General features: G+C 41.3%; 2 protein-coding genes across 3 annotated transcripts; one reads left to right on the top strand and one right to left on the bottom strand.

The window, feature by feature from the left end:
- Window positions 1–8,579: 8,579 nt before the first annotated feature.
- Window positions 8,580–15,269, bottom strand: dmap1 (DNA methyltransferase 1 associated protein 1). The gene is made up of 10 exons (XM_077608032.1): window positions 14,807–15,269; window positions 14,567–14,658; window positions 13,837–14,032; window positions 13,606–13,764; window positions 12,803–12,970; window positions 12,540–12,725; window positions 12,297–12,368; window positions 11,507–11,579; window positions 10,033–10,373; window positions 8,580–9,589 (listed from the first exon to the last, which is right to left on the bottom strand). The coding sequence occupies exons 1-10, from the start codon at window positions 14,900–14,902 to the stop codon at window positions 9,530–9,532; spliced, it is 1,443 nt and encodes a 480-aa protein (XP_077464158.1). The 5' UTR covers window positions 14,903–15,269; the 3' UTR covers window positions 8,580–9,529.
- Window positions 15,270–15,605: 336 nt separating this feature from the next.
- On the top strand, window positions 15,606–22,333 carry hnrnpm (heterogeneous nuclear ribonucleoprotein M). 2 transcript variants are annotated; one of them, XM_077608136.1, is made up of 16 exons: window positions 15,606–15,829; window positions 16,758–16,939; window positions 18,397–18,449; window positions 19,125–19,132; window positions 19,226–19,319; window positions 19,407–19,637; window positions 19,718–19,871; window positions 19,986–20,035; window positions 20,120–20,177; window positions 20,264–20,368; window positions 20,443–20,487; window positions 20,587–20,655; window positions 20,736–20,834; window positions 20,906–21,492; window positions 21,581–21,632; window positions 21,929–22,333. In XM_077608136.1, the coding sequence occupies exons 1-16, from the start codon at window positions 15,759–15,761 to the stop codon at window positions 22,090–22,092; spliced, it is 2,022 nt and encodes a 673-aa protein (XP_077464262.1). In that variant the 5' UTR covers window positions 15,606–15,758; the 3' UTR covers window positions 22,093–22,333. The 2 variants fall into 2 exon arrangements, with proteins under 2 accessions (XP_077464262.1, XP_077464261.1); XM_077608135.1 differs by lacking the exon at window positions 15,606–15,829 and having other exon boundaries at window positions 16,793–19,132; window positions 20,264–20,359.
- Window positions 22,334–22,461: the final 128 nt, after the last annotated feature.

Here is a 22,461-nt window from a genome sequence, read left to right on the forward strand (position 1 = left end):
TGAGTTCTTAAGGAGATTTCTATCGACCGAGCAGGGTTTGCTCAGCCCCAGTGCATCATATTTTGAATGTCCCATTTTGCAACACAAACACATGCAAAAGTACGGACGCGCGGCCCATATACATACACTCCCCTCCAGCAAACTGATAAGGCCGGCTTATCGGGAAAGAAATGGGAGGAGAGAGGAGGTGGGGTCGCCGTGTGATAATGGCTTTCACCAAATCCCTCCTCTGTCACAGATTAAAAAGCCTTGCTTGGAGAGCATTAGCAATCTCTCTTTTCATCTGTCTCCCCTTTTTTTCTTCTCTCTACCGCCGAGTGCCATCGGATTTCTGAGCCAATCTATTGTCACAGGCCTGCCACACATACAAGGAGAAGTCAACCCCAATCTGATAGGCCATTGTCTTATTCTCCCCATCGCTGATTCCTGCTTATGGTATTGATCGCTAAGCTGTCCCCCCCTCACATCTCATCACATGGTTCTGTGGAAGGACTGAGTTTGTCTGGGAGCACATATTTGGAGTTGTGTCACTCATTTGATAGAAATTCCACTTAAGGCTGGGTTGGAGGGATCTTTTCGCACCGTGAAAATGTTGATAATGTACCTATTATCCGCTTTAATTACTGATGAATAAAATGCGCACGCTGAGACTAATCAGTTCCTGGTATCAAGGGGATAAAATCAGTGGAATGTGCGCATACACAAGAAACTTTTATTCAGGAAATGGTTGCCAATGTGAATATGCAGATACTCAAAAGTTTGGGGTCATCCAGATGAGCTTGATTGGAGCCAATTACATCCGACAACCAGACACTGACACAAAGCACACTTACAAATTATACAATTACTATTTAGGGAATGGACTGATAGCTTGTGACTTTTTAAGCGGAAACAAAATTGTCTGGGTGAACATAAACCTTAGGATTGTAGTATAAGTGTGCCCTGCCACCAATTGAGAGGGTGTCCCATCCGAGCCCATAGTTGGCTGGGATGCGCTCCAGCACCCCCCGCGCCCCTTGTGAGGATAAGCGGTCCGGAAAATGAATGAATGTAGTCTATAGAAGTGAATGTTTAGAAATGGAATATTGATCTTGATCTGTATTTATTGATTGCATGTAAATGTCACCACTACAAGATAGATACACAGGCAGAAAAGAACAGGGATCATGCATTTTTATGCATTCAAAAAGACTGGTTCAATATGTAAAAGACAATAAATATGAAAGAGTAAGCATTCTACAAGAAAGATATGCAACGCGGAATACAATGAATTGGATTGGATAATTTTATTCATCCTGTATTCGGGAAATTTCATTGTCACAGTAGCAAGAGGCTGAGAATGCAGATACAGGAAAATACATTTTAGACATAAATATATAGGTAATAAATAAGTTAATAAATAAATAAGCGTGTTGCTGAAATATATACATATACATACATATATATACATATACATACATATATATACATATACATACATATATAAATATACATATACATACATATATAAATATACATATACATACATATGTATAAATATACATATACATACATACACATAGATGTACATGTATACATACGGTTGGTCTTAATACCTGAGCACAGAAACTAAAGTACAAGCAAGAATTTCGTTCGTTAACCAATTGGGTTTGGGGCACAATTCAAAACAGAAAAAGTTCAATTGAACATGTTGGATTGCTCAGTGATGGTCTGCCATGGGCAAATACAAGTCTGATTAAAGATTGAAGTTTGGTGCTGGACTGCTTGTCATTACGTCGTGTAGGTGTACCTAATGAAGTGGCCAGCGACTGCCACAACTTCCCCACGAACTCTTCCTCTTCCCCTCGCTCGCACTCAGCCCCTCCACCATGCCTCACAGGCCCGTCTGTCACCCCCCTATAATTATGAGGAGTGAGAGTAATGTGTCGCAGTATGAATAGGATTGTCGGCCTGATTGTGATGTATAGGCTTTCATTACCATGTCCAGGGCTGTGGCCTTCGCCATGTAGGAAATCCTATTTAGGCCCTAATTTGGGAGCCTCCCCGACCGTCCCGCCTGATAGCAATCACACACAGTAATTGTGTGCTGGGGCAAATGACATGAGTGGAGACTCAGACATGGAGGGTGGGAGGCAGAGAGGAGGAAAGGAAGAAGACGATGGAGAGGGTCCTGACATTGACATATCTCCATATTTCTATAAGTTATTCTCTGCTCAACATTTTTCTTTTACATGTGCCGTGTGCATCCACTTGGGTGGTTTGTTAGCACAATTTAGGGGCCATATATGCTGAGTTGCATGTCAACTATGATGTGATGTTATGAGGGACAATTGCGGACCCCTCCCCATCCTTCATCAGTCCATCTCAACAATACCACTAATTGGGAGGGGGGATTGCGCTAACTCAATAATTATGATTTATGGGACAATCTCTGGAGAATATCTCACATTATTCCCTGATTTGACAACAACGTGTAAGCAGCCCTGGAGCAATCAATATTTACACATTTGCTGTGTCTAAGTAGTTAACTTTTAAATATTTCATTAGTTCCTTTTCAAGCGGAATTTAGGCCCTGCGATAACATTGAAGCAGTTCTGAATCCACTTACAGGCTCGGAGATAATGAATGTCTAATTGACTCATTTAAATACTGTTTGCCTGCAGGAAGGCCTTTGCATTAAGTGTTTGATTGCCCTCATATTAACTATCATTAATCCCCTCTGCTCTTAATAAGGACTTTATGGGTCTTTTTTTTTAGAACTTCATCTACCTTACTATTCTCTTTGCATAATTAAGTAGAATATTCAAAAATATGGAAATGAAGAGGCACTCAGGATTTTACTAATGGTCTTTGTGCCAAAGAATTCCAATTACAGGAAAGCCTCTGTATTTTATGTTCTGCATCGGGTCATGAATCATTAGTTCGGGTCAATGCGGGTTGAAGCCTTTGGCTCTTTTTTTTTTTAAATCCATGATAGTGGTACACCAGCTGTGCTTGCTAACATGATCACAAGTCTGGTGGTGGGACATTAACACTTCAACATGTCCTTCGAAGGAAAGCAAACTTTAGCCATTGGTTACAAAGCGTCAGCAGGCCTGACAGGGTAAGACGCGCAAACTTGTCTGTGTTTATTGCTATTATTCTTTACTCCCATAAATTGCACTCTGCCCTAATCTCTGCGGGGATCTTACTGGGCCAACATGACAAATGGGGAGAAGAGACTCAGGCAAGCGTGGGCTCTGTGGAGAGTCTTCAGCTGGAAGTCTCACTAAGCCAACTCAGTTCACCTAGGATCATCTCTGCCGTGGCTTGTGCTCACCTTACAAGTGAAGAGGCCACACACAAGCTCAATTAGGAGTCCAATGAATGTCGGGGCATAGGCTATGAAAAAACAAAACAATAATAAACCCATATCTTGAGTTACAACACATGTGTCAAAGTGGCGGCCCGGGGGCCAAATCTGGCCCGTTGCATCATTTTGTGTGGCCCGGGAAAGTAAATCATGAGTGCCGACTTTCGGTTTTAGGATCAAATTAAAATGAAGAGTATAGATGTATATTAAATTTCCTGATTTTCCCCTTTTTAAATCAATAATTGTAATTTTTATGATAAAAAATAAATCTAAATATTATATCTAAAATGGTCCGGCCCACGTGAAATCAAGTTGATGTTAAAGCGGCCCGCAAAACAACCCAATTTTGACACCACTGAGTTACAGTATAGCCCCATTGAGTACACAAGTACAATCCACCAAGCAGGAGTGTTTACTATGATGTATATATTAGTACAAATCAAAGATGGCATTCAAATTATGGGAAAAGAACAGGATAATATAAGAAGAAAAAAACTGCACAACTTTATGATAAAGTTTGGCAAAATTTCATACCTGTCAGATTATATATTTTTCCATTATTTTATACGTTTTTTTATCATTTCAAATTGTGTACGCCGGATAACAACTTTTGAACGGGATTTTTTACGTACGTTTTTTGTAAAACCGATCCTGTTTTACCCATTTTGAATCGTCTCGGTCCCTGGTTGCAGACGAAAACATCATCGTAGAATGCTAATATTGTCATGCTTTAAGCACCCGTCCTCCTTTTCACTATAAAAATACAGCGCGTAAGCAAGCAATGTACCCAGACATTCAAGCTGTCAGCGTCATACAGCGACATCTACAGAATCTTGAATTTAGTGCATACTGATTGGGCACGCCGTCAACTTTGGGGAAAATTGTAGACTTAAGTGCTCCCTATGTGAGTAAATATGTGCTGCCTTGCATTTGTACGTTTTTTTCATAAATAAGGGGAATTGCAATCATTAATAAGAGGAGCAATTGGCCGAGGTTGACAGGTATGAAATTTGATTTTTATTGTTAGGCCTGTTCCCGCTTTACTCCAAAAATGTGCATGTGATATTACAGTACGAATTTGAATTGTTTCTTAATCGTACATACCGTGTGGGTGGAAATGTGAGTGTAAACCCAGGTATGTCTCCGCCCCACAATTCCCTCGTGACCAATTCGGGGTATAAATGAATCCACCCAAATGAAGACGAATGATCAGAAAACTAATGGTTCTATGCAGTAGTTCTGATATTTATATGGCATTGGATTTTGCTGTACCTATTGAATTGACCCATAACACACACACACACACACACACCAAACCTTGTCCGTTTCCAATTTGCTCATGGATCCAGGCCGGATGGATGAAGCCTTGCCAGCTCTACTTTAGTACACGTATCGCATGAATACAAGCATGAATAAATGACTACAGTATAATAGGGTGGCTGTGTGGATGTACTCTGAGCTATGACACTGACAGCGCTTGGGAATATACCGCATGGAAGCCCGCAAACACCTCCCCACCCCCTTTGTGCTCTATGCTCCTCTGCGCCCCGCTGCCTCTCAGCCACGGGATCAGCTGCAGACGCTAATGAAACGTCAGTCAGGTAATTGAGGTTCTGGCGGTGGCGGACCGAGCGGGCAGGCAGGCAGTCGGCCCGCGAGGGTGATGACACGAGGACGTTGGCAGGCACGGGAACCCGGCAATAGTCCACCCCCCACCGCTGAACCCAGCTCCCTATGGAGTATCAAAGCAGCGGATGCTGCTCCAGAACCAGCAGGGTGTAAAATATGGCGTTTATGCTGACATTTCTCCACGTCCTCCTCTTTGGACTTGAGGTGGGTGCAGCACATTGTTAACCACATGTTGTGCAAGTTGCTCAGGGTCGGAGTCAGAGGTTAAAATCCTTTGTTATTGCACCCCAGAGGGATGTTGCCAGCCTCGCCGTTTACTGACCTGCACAAGCACCTTGCAGTGAGTTATGGGTAATGTTTCATTCTCCCGCCGTGACAGCTGTGGATCCACATGGCAAATTGGATTTCCGCCTTTCTTTCTGCGTTTGAGCAGGTAAGGAAATGAAAGGCATTGGCTGAGGTCTGTCACATTCGCCACGTGGGCCTTTCACTCAAATCAAGTTTCTTTCGGACCATCATTGGTTGACCTGCAGTCGAGCTGCTTTATCCAAGTTTATGGGGAGTGTGCAATCACATGCGTGACCTGGGCGGAGTGCTTTGTCGTGAACCTGACAGGATTGCTGACTTCATCACGTCGTACTGTATATCCAATCATTGAAAAGTCAAATATGTGAACAAGGTGTCTTGTGTATCTGCCTGTGGTGAAGGAGAGGAATACGTTGCAGTTGAAAAGGGCAAATTAATATGACGACAGGCCATATTCACACATTCCTGCGCAACTCTGATCTTTAACATCTCGGGCGGGCTTGCGGCTCCCTTCAAGTAGGCAGATTCTCGCGCCCACCCTAATTAAACCCGCCCAAAAACACAGGATTAAAATCTGAGGGTGGTTGAATGGAAGGTTCGGGAGATATGTGCAAATTGTCATATGTGTTAACATGCCTTTTTTTGTTATACGCAACAGGTTGCAGAATGAAATTGGAGCTGTTCTGGACCAATATCTTTTATTGCCTGGAATTTAATTTAATTTGGCGATGACATTTTGATTCAAAGTTTCCATTTTGTTTGGAATTTATGACTCAACATCTCAAATTATTTCCCATTGAGCCATTCACGTGTTGCTCTCCCCTGCTTTCCATAAAAAAACAAACTTTACATTGGCCTTGAAGTGAATTTGAGTGAGTTTTTTTTGTTAAACGGTCTCTCAACTCAAAGTCACCTGAAGTAGACATCTTAGCAAGAAGAGCTGAATGAGGGCAAGTGTTATATTAAACGGACATATTAATTATTAATACTGCATATCTTGCACTTGGTTACATGGAAAAATGATCATGAAAAGTGACATTTAAGCACTGGTGCTTTCGCTTTAGAATGTGGTATTTTCAAGTAATGACCAAATTTAGACACAATGTACCGTTTTGCCATCTAGCAAAGTAAGAGGGCTTGAAGGACAACGGCTGTCCTCGGGCCAAAAGCAGCATAGAAAGAGGGAATAGGAAGTCTAGATTTAGTTCAGTCTGTCCTCTCTAAACTACACTCTCCTCTTCCTCCCGAGGGCTTGAATGGGAAGGAGGGGACAGTGAGGTTAATGCTTCGCTGTAAGCACTGCTTAGTACTAGCGATTGGGTTTACATCGTAGCAGGACTTCCCCACAGGCAAAAAAAATCCAGTGGAAATGACTTCCACCGTCCACCCTCTGGGCCCTTGTGATTTTCCAAGTCCTCTTCCTTCCCCTTTTGTAGCTCTGCGTCCCACCGAGGCCACGGGTGAATTTGATGCGATGATTAAAAGTTTTTCCCTCAAGGTGACCTCAATCGCGGGGTAGGTAAAAGTCAAAGTCGGCCACATGAAGATGAGAGGCGAGCATGGAGGTGACAATCTGTTTGGTGAAGCACTCGTGCAGACACTACTACACAAGACACGACGCTCCTACCGCCGGCTCATCCTCCTCCTCTTCCTCCTCCTTTTCCTCCCCCCTGTTTGCTGCAATCAATGATTGTATGTGACATGATAGGTATAAAGTGCCACGCCTCGGAAAGGAAGCATCGACAATCTAATCATTGTCACGTCAATGATTACCAGAAGGCATGATGCATTTGAAGAGACTTCTATCACATCTGCAATTACCTGTCTCCACCTACATTAGGCCCCTCGGTACACAGCCTTTCTCTTAACTGCATGTTCAATCACTCGCGGCGGCCTATCGGTCCAGCCCAGGGACCCCTCCCTGCTCGACACTGACGTATGCCCGCGATTAGCCTGGATACAGTTCAATTATTATAAACAGCCGGGCACCTGCACACCTCTTAGGCCGTGATTAAAGCTTCATCTGAGCTTAGAAAAAGACACACGACACACACGCTTCCCACATGTGAAAAGTCGGGCTGTAGCACCTTTATCATTCACACACGACCGGCGAAGCAATACTGCGAGCACGCCGATTTTCAATTTAGACTCTAGTATTTATTAATAATCTCCACCTTCTCGAAGCCCAATTTACACGATACACCCACAGCTGCCTCCCCGTAACTTAAGATAGGTTTGGATATTGAGAGATAATCGGCTGCGCGGTTTTGATGAATGGATGAGCGGTGATGAAGAGGAGATATCAGGAAGAGAGGAGCATTAATCCAGCATTGGGCCGGAGCTACGGAGCCAGGGGGGGGAGAAAGGGGGAGTCTACGAGGGAAGGAGACGGCAAAAGAAAGATAGCCTCTTGGTTGTGTTCTGTCAAGGGAGAAATTACACATTTACGGAGGTTTTTTCAAGCAACGACGGGCCCCATAGATCAAACTGCTGGATTTATGAGCCAATTTTCAACATGAAATATAGACACAGGGAATCAATTTCATCCATGTTTACTTGCTTTCTCTCTTCTTTCTCTCTAAATCAAACAGCATACACACAAGTTTGTAACCCTACCAGCACGCTTTAAATATGAAAATGTCATTCAAATGCATTGCACTTTTAAAAAGCTAGTATAGAGTACTCTCAAATTCAAGCAATGTCTAGCTTTTTCTATCATAATGCAGTACAGTGAAATGTTCCAAAATAAATATCATGGCACACAATTGTTAGATAATAGTAGGAACAAGTTGGCCTGTTAGATTCCATAACGGCACACTGGGATTTTGGAGGGAATTAAAACTTTAAAATTTAAGTTAACTTAAACATATAAGCACTTTCAAAATGCTTTTGAAAAAAACACACATTTCAGTATTTCCAGGCAACTATGTGAACCCTGTTTACAATTTTGCTGTAATTACAGATTCCCTGTGATCCCTCTTATGGGCTAACATGTTCGTAATTTGCATAGAAATGATGTCAACATAGGTTAAATGACGGCATTGAGATGCAATTAGCAGAATTATCAGGAGGGACACTAATTACGATCCCATGACTGTGCCAACATACTGATCGGTGCTTAATTATTGCAGTAATGAAGTCGTTAGTTGTCACTTAATGTAAATGACACATAAAGTGAGGATGTAATGAGTCTACATTCTCCCTCGCAAATGCGTATTCAAAAGTGATTTTCATCGCATTGAAGTGCCTGAAATGTGAAAGGTTCATAGATTTAACACACATGGGCACAAAGTGAAACAGAATAATGAGGTTTATTGAAACATAGACTAAAGCAGGGGTCGGGAACCTTTTTGACAGAGAGCCATAAACAATTCATATTTTCTAAGTTTATTTCATGAGAGCCATTTTGAGAATTGAAAGGTAAAAATACATGAAAATGTGATGTTTTTTTGTAATTTCACCACTTTTAAAGTACAAAAAGTCTGAATTCTTTTGACAACATTGTTATGCTGTTGCTAATAAATCAGTATCAATGATGTCATCAAACAAAATTATGATTAAAGTGGTGGTAGAGGTAGTGTCAACGTGACGTGACATTCCTATCAGTGCGTTCAGGACTCAGCTATCTCACCAGTGATTTCCATATTTTATATCACAGGTTAGTGGAGAGCCATATGCATCCATGGAAAGAGCCACATATGGCTCCCGAGCCACAGGTTCCCTACCCCTGGACTAAAGTATCGTCAAGGTCACTGGAGTACAAAAGAGAAATTAGACCAAACAGAGTGTAGGAGAGCTAGTTAGAACTACAACAGTAGAGAGAAGAATAAAAAAAAAACATCTCCAGTCTATATTACAGCATTAGTGGGCTACCAAAACATGTTTTGGGCCCCTTACAACCCACGTTCCTCTTTCATTTCAATTACCAGGTCATTCCCATCTTCTTCCCCATGTCCCGATTAGCTCAGCCTGGCAATTTACAGTTGATCTTGCCTCATCTAAAGCTGAACGTCGGTAAAACAGGGGGGAAAGTAGTAATGGAATGAAATGTCACTCAGTCGTCACCTTTGTCCCAATGATGGTGAGCAGCCTGAGCTCGGATGGGTCAGGTTGGTGCCATTAGTAGCTGAGATGTTGCGTTTTCCAATCTGTGTGTGTGGCAACCTGCTCTGCTGTGTCTCGAAGCCGTCACGTTTTCTTAAGGTGAGTCCTTGTTCCCGTTCCCACCTCGTCGATTCTTCATCAAGGCTTCTTTACCTTCTTCACTGATGAAGAGCTGGATGCCGATTCTCGCCGTTTGCGCTGGAAAGGGACAAATGACACAATCTTGTCAAATCCATTTAAGGAAATCTCCACTTGATTACCCGTTACAGATGTCACGAATGTGTTTATGTTATAGATAGAGGGGGGAAATCATCACACCTGAGAAAATTGCTGTAGAAAAATAATTTCAGTAATATCTAAAGATCTGTTTTGAGATAGATTTTACATGTACCATTGGCAATTGTTTGAACTTACTACAGGCAAAAAAAAACATTTTTAATGATAGTGTGCCCATACCACCGCAATGTATTCTTTTTATTGGTGTTTGTGGACTAGACTTTGAAACTACACACCTTTGTCATGCAAGTTTCAATTTGAATTGCGCGTTCAGCCAATTTATTCAAGTTTCACACGATGCATTTTTCATAGCAATTTAAAAATAGATATTTTCTCAAGAACACCGCGACAGACAGCCAACTCACCGAATTGGGCGTCAGTGGAGCTCCAACCACATCAATGATCTGCTCCTTGGCTTCAATCTTAATGTCATCAGTGCCAGGCCACGCCTGGACTTCACCCACCGGAGTCGATGCAGTCATGCTGTTGGCGCCGCCGGTTTCTATGACTTGCGACGCAGACGTCGCCATCATGCCGCACGCTCCTCCGTTGCCGGCCTTCAGCAGAGCTTCGTAGCGGTGGCGCAACATCTGTTGTTCGTACTCACAATTGCTGTGCGCCTGCTTCAGCTCGTAAAGAAGCACCAGGTCGCTTCGCAGCTCGTTGAACATCTGCACAATTTCTTCTGTCGGCATTGGATTATGATCTATGGTATGAAAACAAATCTGTTCAAAAATAGTTCAATCAAACCTAACAAGGCCAAAAACAAACTAGAAATACAGTATGTGGACTGGCTCCAGACATGTCACATCTATTCCAGGTGTGGGCAAGGGCTACATTAAATATTCAAAAAATGAACAGATGGGTTAAGTCAGGGGTGTCAGACTCGGGTTGGTTCGCGGGCCGGTTTAACGTCAACTTGATTTCACGTGGGCCGGACCATTTTAGATATAATAGTTAGATTTTTTTTTATTATAAATGGATTAAAAGAACTGTATTAAAACCCCTGAATATTCAGTTTTTTTATAGATCCAAAACAATGTTTATTTTAGCTTTTTTAAATATATTTTTAGATTTTACAAAATGATTTTTGAACTAAAAACACACAAAAAATTTGATTAAAAAATTACAATTATTGATTTAAAAGGGGGAAAATCAGGAAATTTAATATACATCTATACACTTCATTTTAATTGAATTGAGCTAAATAATAAAAATGAAAATTAAAATGTAAGTGGTTAGCCTGTCGGCCTCAAAGTTCTGGGATCGAGGTTTCGATCCCGGGTGGGTCCTCCCTATGTGGCGTTTGCATGTTCTCCCCGGGGCTTGCATGGGTTTTCTCCGCGTTACATCCCAAAAACATGCGTGCTGGGCTGGTTGAACACTCTAAATTGCTCCTAGCAGTGAGTATGAGCGTAAAAGGTTGTCGGTCTCCATATGCCCTGCGATTGGTTGGGTGGGTGTCCATAGGGCTGATACTCATAGTAGACTGGGATAGCCTCTAGCACCCCCGCGACCATTGTGAGAATAAGCAGTTCGGAAAATGAATGAACGAATGAATAAATTGTGTGATAATAAAACAACTCGCTACATGCTTATGATCATTATAGCAAAATTAAATATTATTTAAAAATGTACATAAAATTGTTTACTAATATCCCCATTTTCAAAAAATACAGGACCTGTGATCATGTAAATGCTCAGTGAACATTAATCTACATCAGATACTATAAACTTATAGTGAGAATTCATCTATTTTATTTTTCCATGTTAAAAGGACAAAATTTAAGTTCAGTGTAGTGTTACTGTCGCAATGAGTTCTAGAAGATTTGCACTCACCCACTCCTTGATCCACCAGAATCTGCTCAATTGCCTTGATCTTCTTCTGGCCCACAGAGCCGGGCAGTTTCATCTTAAATCAGACAACAAAACAGAGCGTCAGAGAAACACACACACACACACGCACACAGATGTGATTTAAGGTAGGCAAGGCATATGATGATAAACAAATCCGACTTTTTAATTCGTATGAAATGCACTTCAGCGGCTCAGATCAAAACGTCTTCATTCACTGAACTCGATCTGACTGATTAGCAGGGTTGGAAATCCACTGCATAGTTGGGCTAATGCATTTCCCATCGAGAGCAGCGCCTCCTCATCAGTTTTGAAGATGAATCAGGCACGACCATCGCTGGCTCTTACAAATACCATCATGTCAACAGCAGAATTAATCATTAGGGTGCTAATGAGGGATAGCAAGTCAAACATTTTGGTTGAAGTCTCATGTAATTCTATATCTTGCTTGAAATCTTTCCACGAAATAAACTATAAAACATGCACTACAAAAAAGTTGGACACAAGTTACTGTACACAAGACGACAAGCCAAGAAAATGTAAACTGTTGGAACTATTATGGTCATTTCTTAAATAGCAGTGCACAAGACAAACAGATGTACTTTACAAACATATGCCAAGTAAAAAATGTTTTTATTAATTCTAATAACGGGAAATAAGACTGCATAAAAAAGAAAGAAGAAAACACATTTCCAAGACTGAGCCTTTGTGAGAAATGATGATATTATTATGAATAAAGGTTGTGATTGTTTAAATGTAGAATTTGCATACTCACCCTCTGGCTGCGAAGTGTAACTCCAGAAGATTTAAAGTCTGGGAATTTGATGCCTGCTGTTTCTGGAACAGCCTGAGAAGTGGAGAAAAAACAAGAAAATAAATATTAGCCTCATCTTGCTAAGTTTTATTCAAATGTAGTCACAGGCTAAGTGGTAGAATACAATATTATCCGTACTCTTTCCAGTAGTTATTCAATAGGGTAGGTTTTGAAAATCATGTGTGTTTGTGCTTGAATGCTCACCGGTTTCTCCGTTTCTCTTTTTTGCGGCAGTTTCTTTTTGGAAACTCTCTTTTCGGCTCGTCTCAATTCTGTGGTGTTGTCGGCAGCTTTTATGAGCTTCTGCAGATCCTGAGCGTTCTTTTCCCGTTCCTTCTTCCTGGTCTCAATCTTCCTCAGCTCCTGAATCAGATACTCTTCTTCTGCCACCTGTAGGCAAAACAGCAGACATACAAGTAAATATTGGAAGACAAATATATATTTATATAAAAAGCAACATTTCTTACTTGTTCAGGTGTGCGATTGAAGAGCTTGTCCAGCTGCTCTTTGCGTCGCCTTTCATGACCAGCGTCAAAGATGTAGATCTTGGGCTCGGTCCCTGAAGGTGCCCGGACCTTGGTCAGCTTGCCACAAATGGTATAGTAACGCTCTTTGAGGTCTTCCACGGACCGTTTCTGAAAGCATGAGGAGAGATTTGCTGACTTTATTTAAGAAAATTACATTTGCCATAATCTTTCAGCTCTGGTTCTGTACCCTTCAATTCTTTGGCTGCCTAATGATGGGACAAATTATACTTCTGAAAAATTGCATTTTACTTATAATATACCAAGTGTCTATTTCCTTTTTTTTTTTGCAATATTTTCTGATGTTGTGGAGGCCATTTCCAAACTTTTTTGAATTTATTTTCCAGAACGTAGTCGAGGCTATCTCTTAAGATAGTGAACTTTTCTATCAATAAAACGATACTTCACACAATTTACAATATCACAGCTGGGTTATCATCATTTGAGATCACTGGAAATATTTTAACTCGAATATCTTATGGCTAAAACTTTAATATATATTTGATTGCTCTAAATGTGAAGAGAATTGCCATACACTGTTATTGGTGCGGGGAAAAAAAATCATCATATTTCCTATTTCTTAGTGATTATGACACAACTACTCAATATAAGAATGAAAAAGAACTTTGCTGTGAATTGTATATGCAGGTTGAAAAGCGGAAAAAGTCCAAAAAAATGTTTATTCGGACTCGCCTTTTGTTTACATTCGGAAAAACTGTTTATAAAGAATAAGGTGAGGTGATTACTCTGTACTGCTGGTGATCATAGCGGTCGTGGACGACAACAAAGCGCAGGTCGAAGCGTTTACACAAATCAAACAGGTGGTCCGTCTCTGCTTTAGTCCAGCCGTCGTCATGGAGATGCAGTTGGTATTCCTGCTCAGAGTACACAGGTATCTGCACTGTCTAACCAGGGGACGAAGAGAAAGAATTTGTCATTAGTGGCAAAAGCGAGTGAGCGATGAGTTCCCTTCCCACCTTGTTGAAGCGCGCAAAAGGGTAGTCTTTTCCCTCCTCTGCGACCCGTCGCCAGTGGTGGAATATGGCGCCATCTCTTCGAGCTGGATTACTGAAAGACATCCACTTCCAGGGTCGAACTTTTTTACAGCCCAGCTTGGCTTTGACCGTCCTGTAGCCCTGGGTGGTGTCACTTGGAAGTAGCGGGGGTGCATCTCTGTGGATTGACGAGAAGTAAACTGTAAACTCATTCCAATTAAAAAGTCTTAAGAAAGGCATTCTTATTCCATCTCCAGACTTTAAGAGCAAAAAACTATTCATTCTGAATCCAACACAATGTTTTCTTTCTTTTTTAAGGCTAAAGTTTAGTGTACATACATTCAAGAAAAAGAATTCATTCATTTTCTGAACCGCTTATCTTCACAAGGATCACGAGGGGTGCTGGACCCTATCCCAGCTGACTTTGTTGGCCAGCCAATTGCAGGGCACGGAGAGATGGACAACCATTCACGCTCATACTCATACCTAGGGCCAATTTAGAGTGTTCAACCAGCCTACTCTGGATGTATTTAGAATGTGGGAGGGAACCGGAGTACCCAGAGAAAACCCACGCAAGCCTGGGGAGAAGATGCAAACTCCACACAGGAAGACTGAGCTGGGATTGAACCCAGGACCCCAGAACTGTGAGGTAAACACACTAACCACTCAACCACCGAGCCGCACCAAAAGTGAAAAATAAAATAATACATACTTTTTATCCGAATACAGCAGCGCATAAACCTCTCTGTGCATTCCCTCTGGCCTCTTGAAGGTCAAGGTTTCATTAGTTTTCTTGGATTTTTTCTAGGATGGAAAGATCATCGATTAATTGCCTTTAAGCACACCGTAAACACAATGAATGAAGGAGGATCTTTATAGAAAAGTATTTTTACCTCATACTTTACATAAATTCAAAAGAATGCAAACACATAAATAGTATTGTATCTCTCACCTTGTCGGAATTGATGAGGTCCTTCTTACTGATCGGGGCATCGTTATCCCCTCCAGTCAACTCCAAAATGTCCCTCACATCAGCACCGGTACCCATGATGCGAATCCAGTCAACTGATACTTAGCAGAACTTAGAAATACAAGATTCCCGTGAACTGGCGCTTATTCATTGAGTTCTACAGAACACGTTGATAACTACGCGCTAAAGCTAATACCGCCATTTCTACTTATTTCTCTACATAAACGCGCAAAAGCACGAGGCGGGTGAAATTTAGGTATAAAAACATTTTAGGTGGTTAAACGCGATTTTATGGTAAAAAAAAATGCGATCATTTGGTTTGGTATTCCTTGCTATTGTTCTGTTTAGCTAATAATTTAGCTATTTCCGGCTCCACCGTTGAGGTCTGCATCGTTATCTACGTTGCCTGTTTTCTATAGCGCCATCAAGTGGAGTGAAATATTTTGCCGATCCTTTATTCAACAGTCATCCATTGACAGTAGATTTCCCATATTATCAAGATTTCTGTGCGCCAATAAGATAAACGTTGTCGTTTTGTCGGTCATTCTAAATTGGGCAGCATTTCAACATATACTTTGAAAGATCTATTTTAAAAATTTGGATTGTCATAAACCTCAGCAGTGCAGTAAAATATTTTAGGGGTCAATAGATAAGCAAATTCTAACCGAACGAATGAAGTGTTAATAAAATAAAGATTTTTGTTTGACTTTTTAAACTGTAAATTGTTTTATTTTTAAGGAAAAATACGGAAGTGAGTGTGGCTCTCCTCGTTCATTTTCAAAATTCGACATCCGCCCTTGTCGGATTTTTTTCATCCGCCATTTTCAGGAGGTGATACGCAATTTAGTCATCGAAACTCAACCGCTGTCTTTTGAATTTTATTTCTGTTAGAATTTCACCGTCTTCATTAGTATTTGGGTGATCAACAGACATCATGTCTAACGAGCAGAGCGAGAACATTTCTGTAAAGGTTGAGACGGTGGAACAGACGCCCCAGCAACAAGGGTAATGCCATCTGCTGCCTTTCTTTGTTAGCGCTAGCATAGCGGCTAACGAAGCACTCGATTGTGACGATTGGGGAACATCATGGAAACATCATACTAATTTTAATGCTTGCATAGTGAGCCTGGTGTATTGAACATTTCCCTGCAAATTTCACGCAACTATGTCAGTCAATTTCGTGGCTCTATCTTTAATCATCGTTTTTGCTAATGGCGTGCAGCCATTTTATGCTTGAATGCTAATCGACGACGCGCAAGAAAGCTTTTTTTCTATGTATTTCCCTTTGGGAAAAGTAATACAATTTCAAAGGGATGTATTTTTACGACTATATTGTATTAATATCTTTATCACATTTCAGTTTATCTTTGTTGCGTCATAATTGACTCGAGAGGCCGCGCTGTAAAGGACTGTCAATTGACAATAATCACGATCTCGATCTTAGAAGAGTACTGTATGAAAAAATTAAAATTCCAAAAAAATGCGGGTAACTTGAATTGGATTATCAGGTTTTAGGGTCAATATTACATTTTTTAGCAAGCAGCAGTTGTGTACTCGAAATTTAAGATTTGCTAACAAGAAATGTACATTTGTGCTAACTTGAAATGGAATTTGACCTAATTTCAAATGTAAAAAATTGTACGCTGGCAACGGCATATTTTGACTCTTCAAATCACTTATCTATGCATTGCATAGACCTCAGGTTCCCGTTTGTGTTAATATATAAATTAATGACTTACTTAACATAAGTTGAGTTTTGGTGATTACGTTGTACGTGCAAGTTTTACTTCAAAACCTGCGAGTGAAATAGTTCTGTTCTGTCAACTTATTTCCATTGTCCAGTGGAAAGTATCATTTTATCCGGTGTCTAATTGCACACGCTGAAAAAGAAAACTGTAATTGAAGTAGTTTTTGCTTACTGTTGTTTCCACAGAGAAATGAACGGGAAGAGCAAGAACGAGAGCAGTTCTAGCAGGAAGGAGAGACCCCAGAAAAGAGGTGGTGGGGGACGTTTTGAACCCTATGGAAACGTCAACAAGCGATACCGAGTATTTGTCAGCAATATCCCCTATGATGTGAAATGGCAATCTCTGAAAGACCTAATGAAAGACAAAGGTAAGATTTCCGGATAAGAAGTTTGATTCAGTCCATGAGATTGAAGTGGATAGTGGGAGTTTGGGCTTTTTGATTGGACTACTAGAGCTCTTTTAAGGGATTTGGGTTTTTCAGTTGCATATCCTTTTTGGAGAACTTGTGTGGTTTGGAGAGTGTCCCAATTGTATTTCAGTGGTCAGCTAACGATTTGTCGTAGGCTAGCACTGAGGCTGTCCTCTTGGAGATTGGCCAGAACGACCATTTCTATAGGATTTTTTTTTAACTTAAAAAATGATTAGTGGCTTTTTTTGAGATGCGTGTTTAATTCTTGATGTCACATTATAAATCAGTAATAGCCAATGGCATGTGCTAAATGAGATTTAAGTTAATGTGAGTGACTGGCATGACAGAAAATCTGTCTTGATCACTTTTGGCTCTATGCAATAAAGTTAAATGTGAGTGTTCACATCTTTTTTTGCCCTCCAAATTCCTGAAAATTGAATAGTCTGAAAACGATCTTGGAATTCCCTCACCAATGTATACTTTTGACTTTGGACTGAGTATTTGTCCACCCATTATGTGCTTTTCCCCCCTTCCTTCCTTTTCATTATTCTAAGTGACCTTGAATATTTATAGAAGCATGTTCTGAAATGCTTATTGTGGGCTAGTTTAGAAGGTCTAACTAGTATTTATTTGACTGTGGAGTTACATTTTATGTTCTTCTTTTAGGTGTGTGCCCATGACAAGCAAAATGTTTTCTCAGCAGGTCTCCAAGTTGTGCCCAAAAAAACAGATGTGTTAGGATTGTTTGGGGTACAGGTCTACAAAATGAAACAACTTCTTACTTCCTACTGTCCTTGTTTTTAGAGGTTTGGTCCATTTGTTGAACTAGGCCAATATTAGAAGTGAGCGCATGGCTGTGGTCGACGCTGAATCTAAATTGTAGTTACTAAACAGTGCTCAAAGAAAACTACTTTTAAGAGACTATTCCTCCCGCTTATGTCATTACTCTTAACTGAGGCGATGGTTAGTAGACATTTCTAGGTTCCTCCTCCACTCGGCTGTTTGACAAAGGTATTCATGCCTTGACCTGAGGTTTTCGAGGGTGTCTCAGTGCACACAGGTTAGCAATGAAGTGAGGCGTGGTTTTGAACAGGGTTTGCAGACTTTCAAACCTTTTGTTAATCCTCAAGTCGTTGTTTCATTTCCAAATGGGAAGATTTCTGGCAAAAACCTGTATAGCCTTTGGTGCTTGGGAAGAATCCCTTTACAAGGACAGGGTAAGAGTACATTTGTTTTCAAGAAAAAGGTTGCCTTTTGTAGACCTGTACCATCTTGTGCTGCGACCGAGGTGCTGGAGAAAGGCTCGGGACTGCAAGTCTGAGCTCACCGGCCGCCTTTGTTGTTTCCACTCTAAACCCCAATTGTTCTCTCGGCTTCTCTCCCTTGGTGTGTGTCGTCTGGGATCTGATTTGTAGTGGGTGAGGTAACGTACGTGGAACACTTAATGGACGCAGAAGGCAAATCAAGGGTAAGTGCAAATATATACAAATACACCATTTTTGAACTATCCTTGACAAACTAGCATTTGTCAGCTTTAGTTTCTCTTTTTTTTTATCGTTGGGCGATTGTCAGCTTCTGAAAACTGACGGCGCGGGTGAGATTGTGACCCGTCGGAGGCGTGTCTTTTGTGGTGTCGCCCGTGACCTTCTCGGGGGTTACTTTAGAGTTGATGCTCTTTAAGGACTTCAGCTTTTTCTCTAGCTCTGAGATAGCTTTATACGCTCAAACATTACATACTCGGTTGCTGGAATTACTTCTAATGACCTTTAGAAGGTGTAGTCTGCAGGTGGTGGTCCGAGGTCCTAATGATGGTTGTTCAATCCAAAAATGTGTTTAGAACGAAGAACATACCTTCTGGAATAGTAAACTCCAATATTTCAGTACTGAGGAATCCAATTTCACGGTGGATTTCCTCTTTTGGTGTTGGAGAGAAAAAAAATAAGCAGGTGCCTGCTTTGTTATTGGCGAGAGATTTTTTAAGTTATTGAAAAGTTGTGGCACTTGTTGTGGCCAGGGATGTATGATTTGATGTGCATGATTTTCATTTTGTGTTCAATATTTTGTGAAATGTAGTCCATTGTCATTTTTCTAACTTGGATCGCATTTCTATTCTGGGTTGGTCTGTGGTCTTCAATCAACAAAGGGTTGCGCGTAAGTAAACTATTTTGGTCTTTGGCCTTAATCTGCCATTGTTTCAGTCATGTAATTAGCCATTGTGATATCATTTCTTATTTTGGTCTTTAGTGTGGTAGAATTTAGGACTGAGGAATTAATGAAGAAAGCAGTGGAGAAGGTAAACAAGCACAACCTCAATGGCCGTCCCCTGAAAGTGAAAGAGGTAGGCCACAACCACAATGTACACGCATGAACACGTCTTCGTCTTCCTTCCCTAAATTGAGCATTTTTGATATTGTTTGTCTTTTAGGATCCTGACGGTGTGATCGCTCAACGGGAAATCAGCAAGGGACATGGGGGTGGAGGCCCCCATGGTGGCATGGGTGGAATGGATCGCATGAACATGGATAGAATGGGCCCTGGGCTAAATGGCCCTATGATCAATATCCCACCCAGTCTGATGAACAATGCCAGTATCCCCATGGAGATCATCCACGGTCTTCAAGCAGGGAGAATTGGCAACACCGTCTTTGTTGCGAATGTGAGACTTATTTTGATGATGAAAACTAGACACGCTAACAGCATTGGCGCAATTTGTAACTCTGTTTAATCTGCTTTCAGCTTGACTACAAAGTGGGCTGGAAGAAGCTTAAAGAGGTGTTCGGCATGGCCGGTTTAGTAGTGAGAGCTGACATCCTTGAAGACAAGGAAGGCAAGAGCAGAGGGATGGGAACCGTAACATTCGACATGCCCATTGAAGCCGTTCAAGCTGTCTGTATCCTTCCTTACAAAACAGCTTGTAATGGAGTCGTTGAGATCTTTTAATCCAAGTTGGGAAAAAGTCTCGTTGTGTAGCACAATTCTCCTACTTTCCTTAATAAATTCACAGCCATGTTAAATGGACAGCTGCTATTCAACCGAATCATGCATGTAAAACTGGTAGGCTGACAAATTACACTCTTCTTTACAATTTATCTACTCTTGGAAGTATACATTTTTATATTGTTTTTGTTTGTCTCGAAGGATGAGAAGTCTATGCCCAAAGACTTTGTGCCACCTGACAGAGGTCCTTCTCTTCCACGTGAGTCTAAAATAATTAAATGAATAATAAAAGGATTTGTCCTTTTTCTATCATAACCATGGCTTTTCTTCTCTTTTTTTCCCCAGGTGGCCTGAGTGGTGTTGGTTTGGGGTTGGGACCTGGTGGCCAGCCTATCGACGCTACTCAGCTTAATAGAGGCGCAGCTGGAATGGGCAACATGGGTATTGGAGGTTATTATCACCATTTCTATGATTTTTTTAAAAGAAAATGCATTTGGGTGCTAATTGGTGTCCTTTTTTGACAGGAATGGATGGGATGGGCTTTGGCAACATGGGAAATCGAATGGGCGGTATGTACAAAATTAAACTTATGTATTGGTGTTCTTGTCTGCGCAACTCTTTTTTTTTTCTTTCTTGCTTATGTACTGTATTTTGTGGTGGATATTTAGGTATGGACAATTTTGGAGGAATGAACAACATGGATCGCTTTGGCTCTTCTGGAATGGGCAGAATGAATGGTAAGTAGAAGGTCAGCTGCATACGAGGAAACGTGTGAGGCTTGCTGAATCTCCAATGGTTGTATTCCATGCTTTATCAGATATGGACCGGGGTATTGGTGGTGGCGGTTTTGACCGGGACTTTGGTCGAAATGAAATGGGCATGACTCGCAATAATTTTGGCGATTCCTTCGATCGAGGTATGACATTTTCTTGGAGTCTCTACAATGTACCATAGACCGGAATGCACACGTTTATCTCCCTTATTCAGGAAATTCAATGGGTATGGACCGCATGAATTCTGGAATGGACCGTCTTGGAGGAAACATGGATAGGGTTGGAGGAATGGATCGAATGGGCATGGACAGGATGGACCGCGTGGCTGACCTGGACCGGATGGGGGGCTCTGGCTTTGACCGGCTGGGTACCGGGATGGATAGGCTGGGTCCTAGCATGGACAGGCTTGGGAGTGGCCTAGACCGGATAAGCTCCACCATGGATCGTCTCGGCCCAACTGGGTTCGATCGATTGGGCCCGTCTAATCTGGATCGGATGGGTTCCGGTCTGGAATTTGGCACCCCAATGGGCATGGATCGTGTGGGCAATGCTGGGCTCGACCGAATGTCCAGCAATTTTGACCGCATGGGCTCCGCTGGAGGTCTTGACCGCTTCCCATCCGGCGGCCTCGATCGTATGAGCTCTGGAATGGATCGAATGGGATCCGGCGGCGTTGGTGCCCAGTTTGATCGTTCTTCAGACCTGGATCGTGGGTTTGGTGGCAATTCTTTTGGAGGAGCAGGAGGCCCCGGAAGTGGAGCAGGAAATCCCAGAAAGGGTTGTCAAATCTTTGTCCGCAACGTATGTTTCTCATCTTCTGTTCAAGTTATCGGTACAAACGAGCATTCTCGTATTGTTTGATTAACCCTTTTTGGTTTGTTTCTTATAGCTTCCATTTGACTTCACCTGGAAAATGCTCAAGGATACCTTCAATACATGCGGTAAGTTTGCTGATTGTTCAATATTAGATGTCATGGACAGGTAAGCATGTCAATTAGAATGCCAATGATGATTGTGGTTTTCATGATTTGTAAGTCATACTTGGCAAAATTACAACAACAACAAAATGAAAGCTTCAAACACTTTAAATTATTACACATGAAATAATAATGAAATAAATAATAAAAATGATTTTCTAGAATGTGTAACTATATTTAAAGGAAATGCCTTTGTGTTGTAATCCATTCTGTTAGTTTGCATGCCATGTTTTCATGTTTATGTCTGCATTTCATTTCAGGCATGGTGCAGTATGCTGATATCAAGATGGAGAATGGAAAATCCAAGGGTTGTGGCGTGGTGCGCTTCGACAACCCAGAGACCGCCGATCGTGCATGTCGCACCATGAATGGCTATCGTCTCAATGGAAGAGAAATTGATGTTAGAATTGATAGGAATGCATAGATTGATTAGAGCAGTAAGCATTGAGTTGCAGATAGATTTTCATGGCCCTCCAGTCTGAAGCTGTCATAGAATTTCTTCACTCACTTGGTTTAACATTTGTCAAATTGTCATAGTGAAACTGTTCTAGTAAACAGATTTTAGTTTGTAAATGTTACTTTTTTTAGACATCAGTTTTTTTTCTGTCTGTATCTGACCTCTTTGATCCACAAAGTGTTTTGATAATAAACAGTTTGGCTGGTTATCTTGTGATTGAATATACACATCTGCATGTGTTTATCCAGCGTTGTCATTTGAGAGGGAGTGCCACAGTGTTTGCACACGCGCATTTGCAAAAAGTCGCTGTCATTGTTCCTGGTTACAATTTTGTTG

This window comes from Stigmatopora argus, chromosome 8 (assembly GCF_051989625.1).
Source record: "Stigmatopora argus isolate UIUO_Sarg chromosome 8, RoL_Sarg_1.0, whole genome shotgun sequence".
Taxonomy (NCBI): Eukaryota; Metazoa; Chordata; class Actinopteri; order Syngnathiformes; family Syngnathidae; genus Stigmatopora; species Stigmatopora argus.

Coding starts and splice junctions, on each gene's coding strand:
- dmap1 (XM_077608032.1), bottom strand. CDS start 14,902: ATGGGTACCGGTGCTGATGTGAGGGACATTTTGGAGTTGACTGGAGGG. Junction 12,971..13,605: donor ATGATCACCAGCAGTACAGA/GTAATCACCTCA, acceptor TCATGCTTTCAG/AAACGGTCCGTGGAAGACCT. Junction 10,374..11,506: donor TCTGGTGGATCAAGGAGTGG/GTGAGTGCAAAT, acceptor TTCATACCATAG/ATCATAATCCAATGCCGACA.
- hnrnpm (XM_077608136.1), top strand. CDS start 15,759: ATGTCTAACGAGCAGAGCGAGAACATTTCTGTAAAGGTTGAGACGGTG. Junction 16,940..18,396: donor AGACCTAATGAAAGACAAAG/GTAAGATTTCCG, acceptor TCTGATTTGTAG/TGGGTGAGGTAACGTACGTG. Junction 19,872..19,985: donor TGAAGCCGTTCAAGCTGTCT/GTATCCTTCCTT, acceptor ATAAATTCACAG/CCATGTTAAATGGACAGCTG.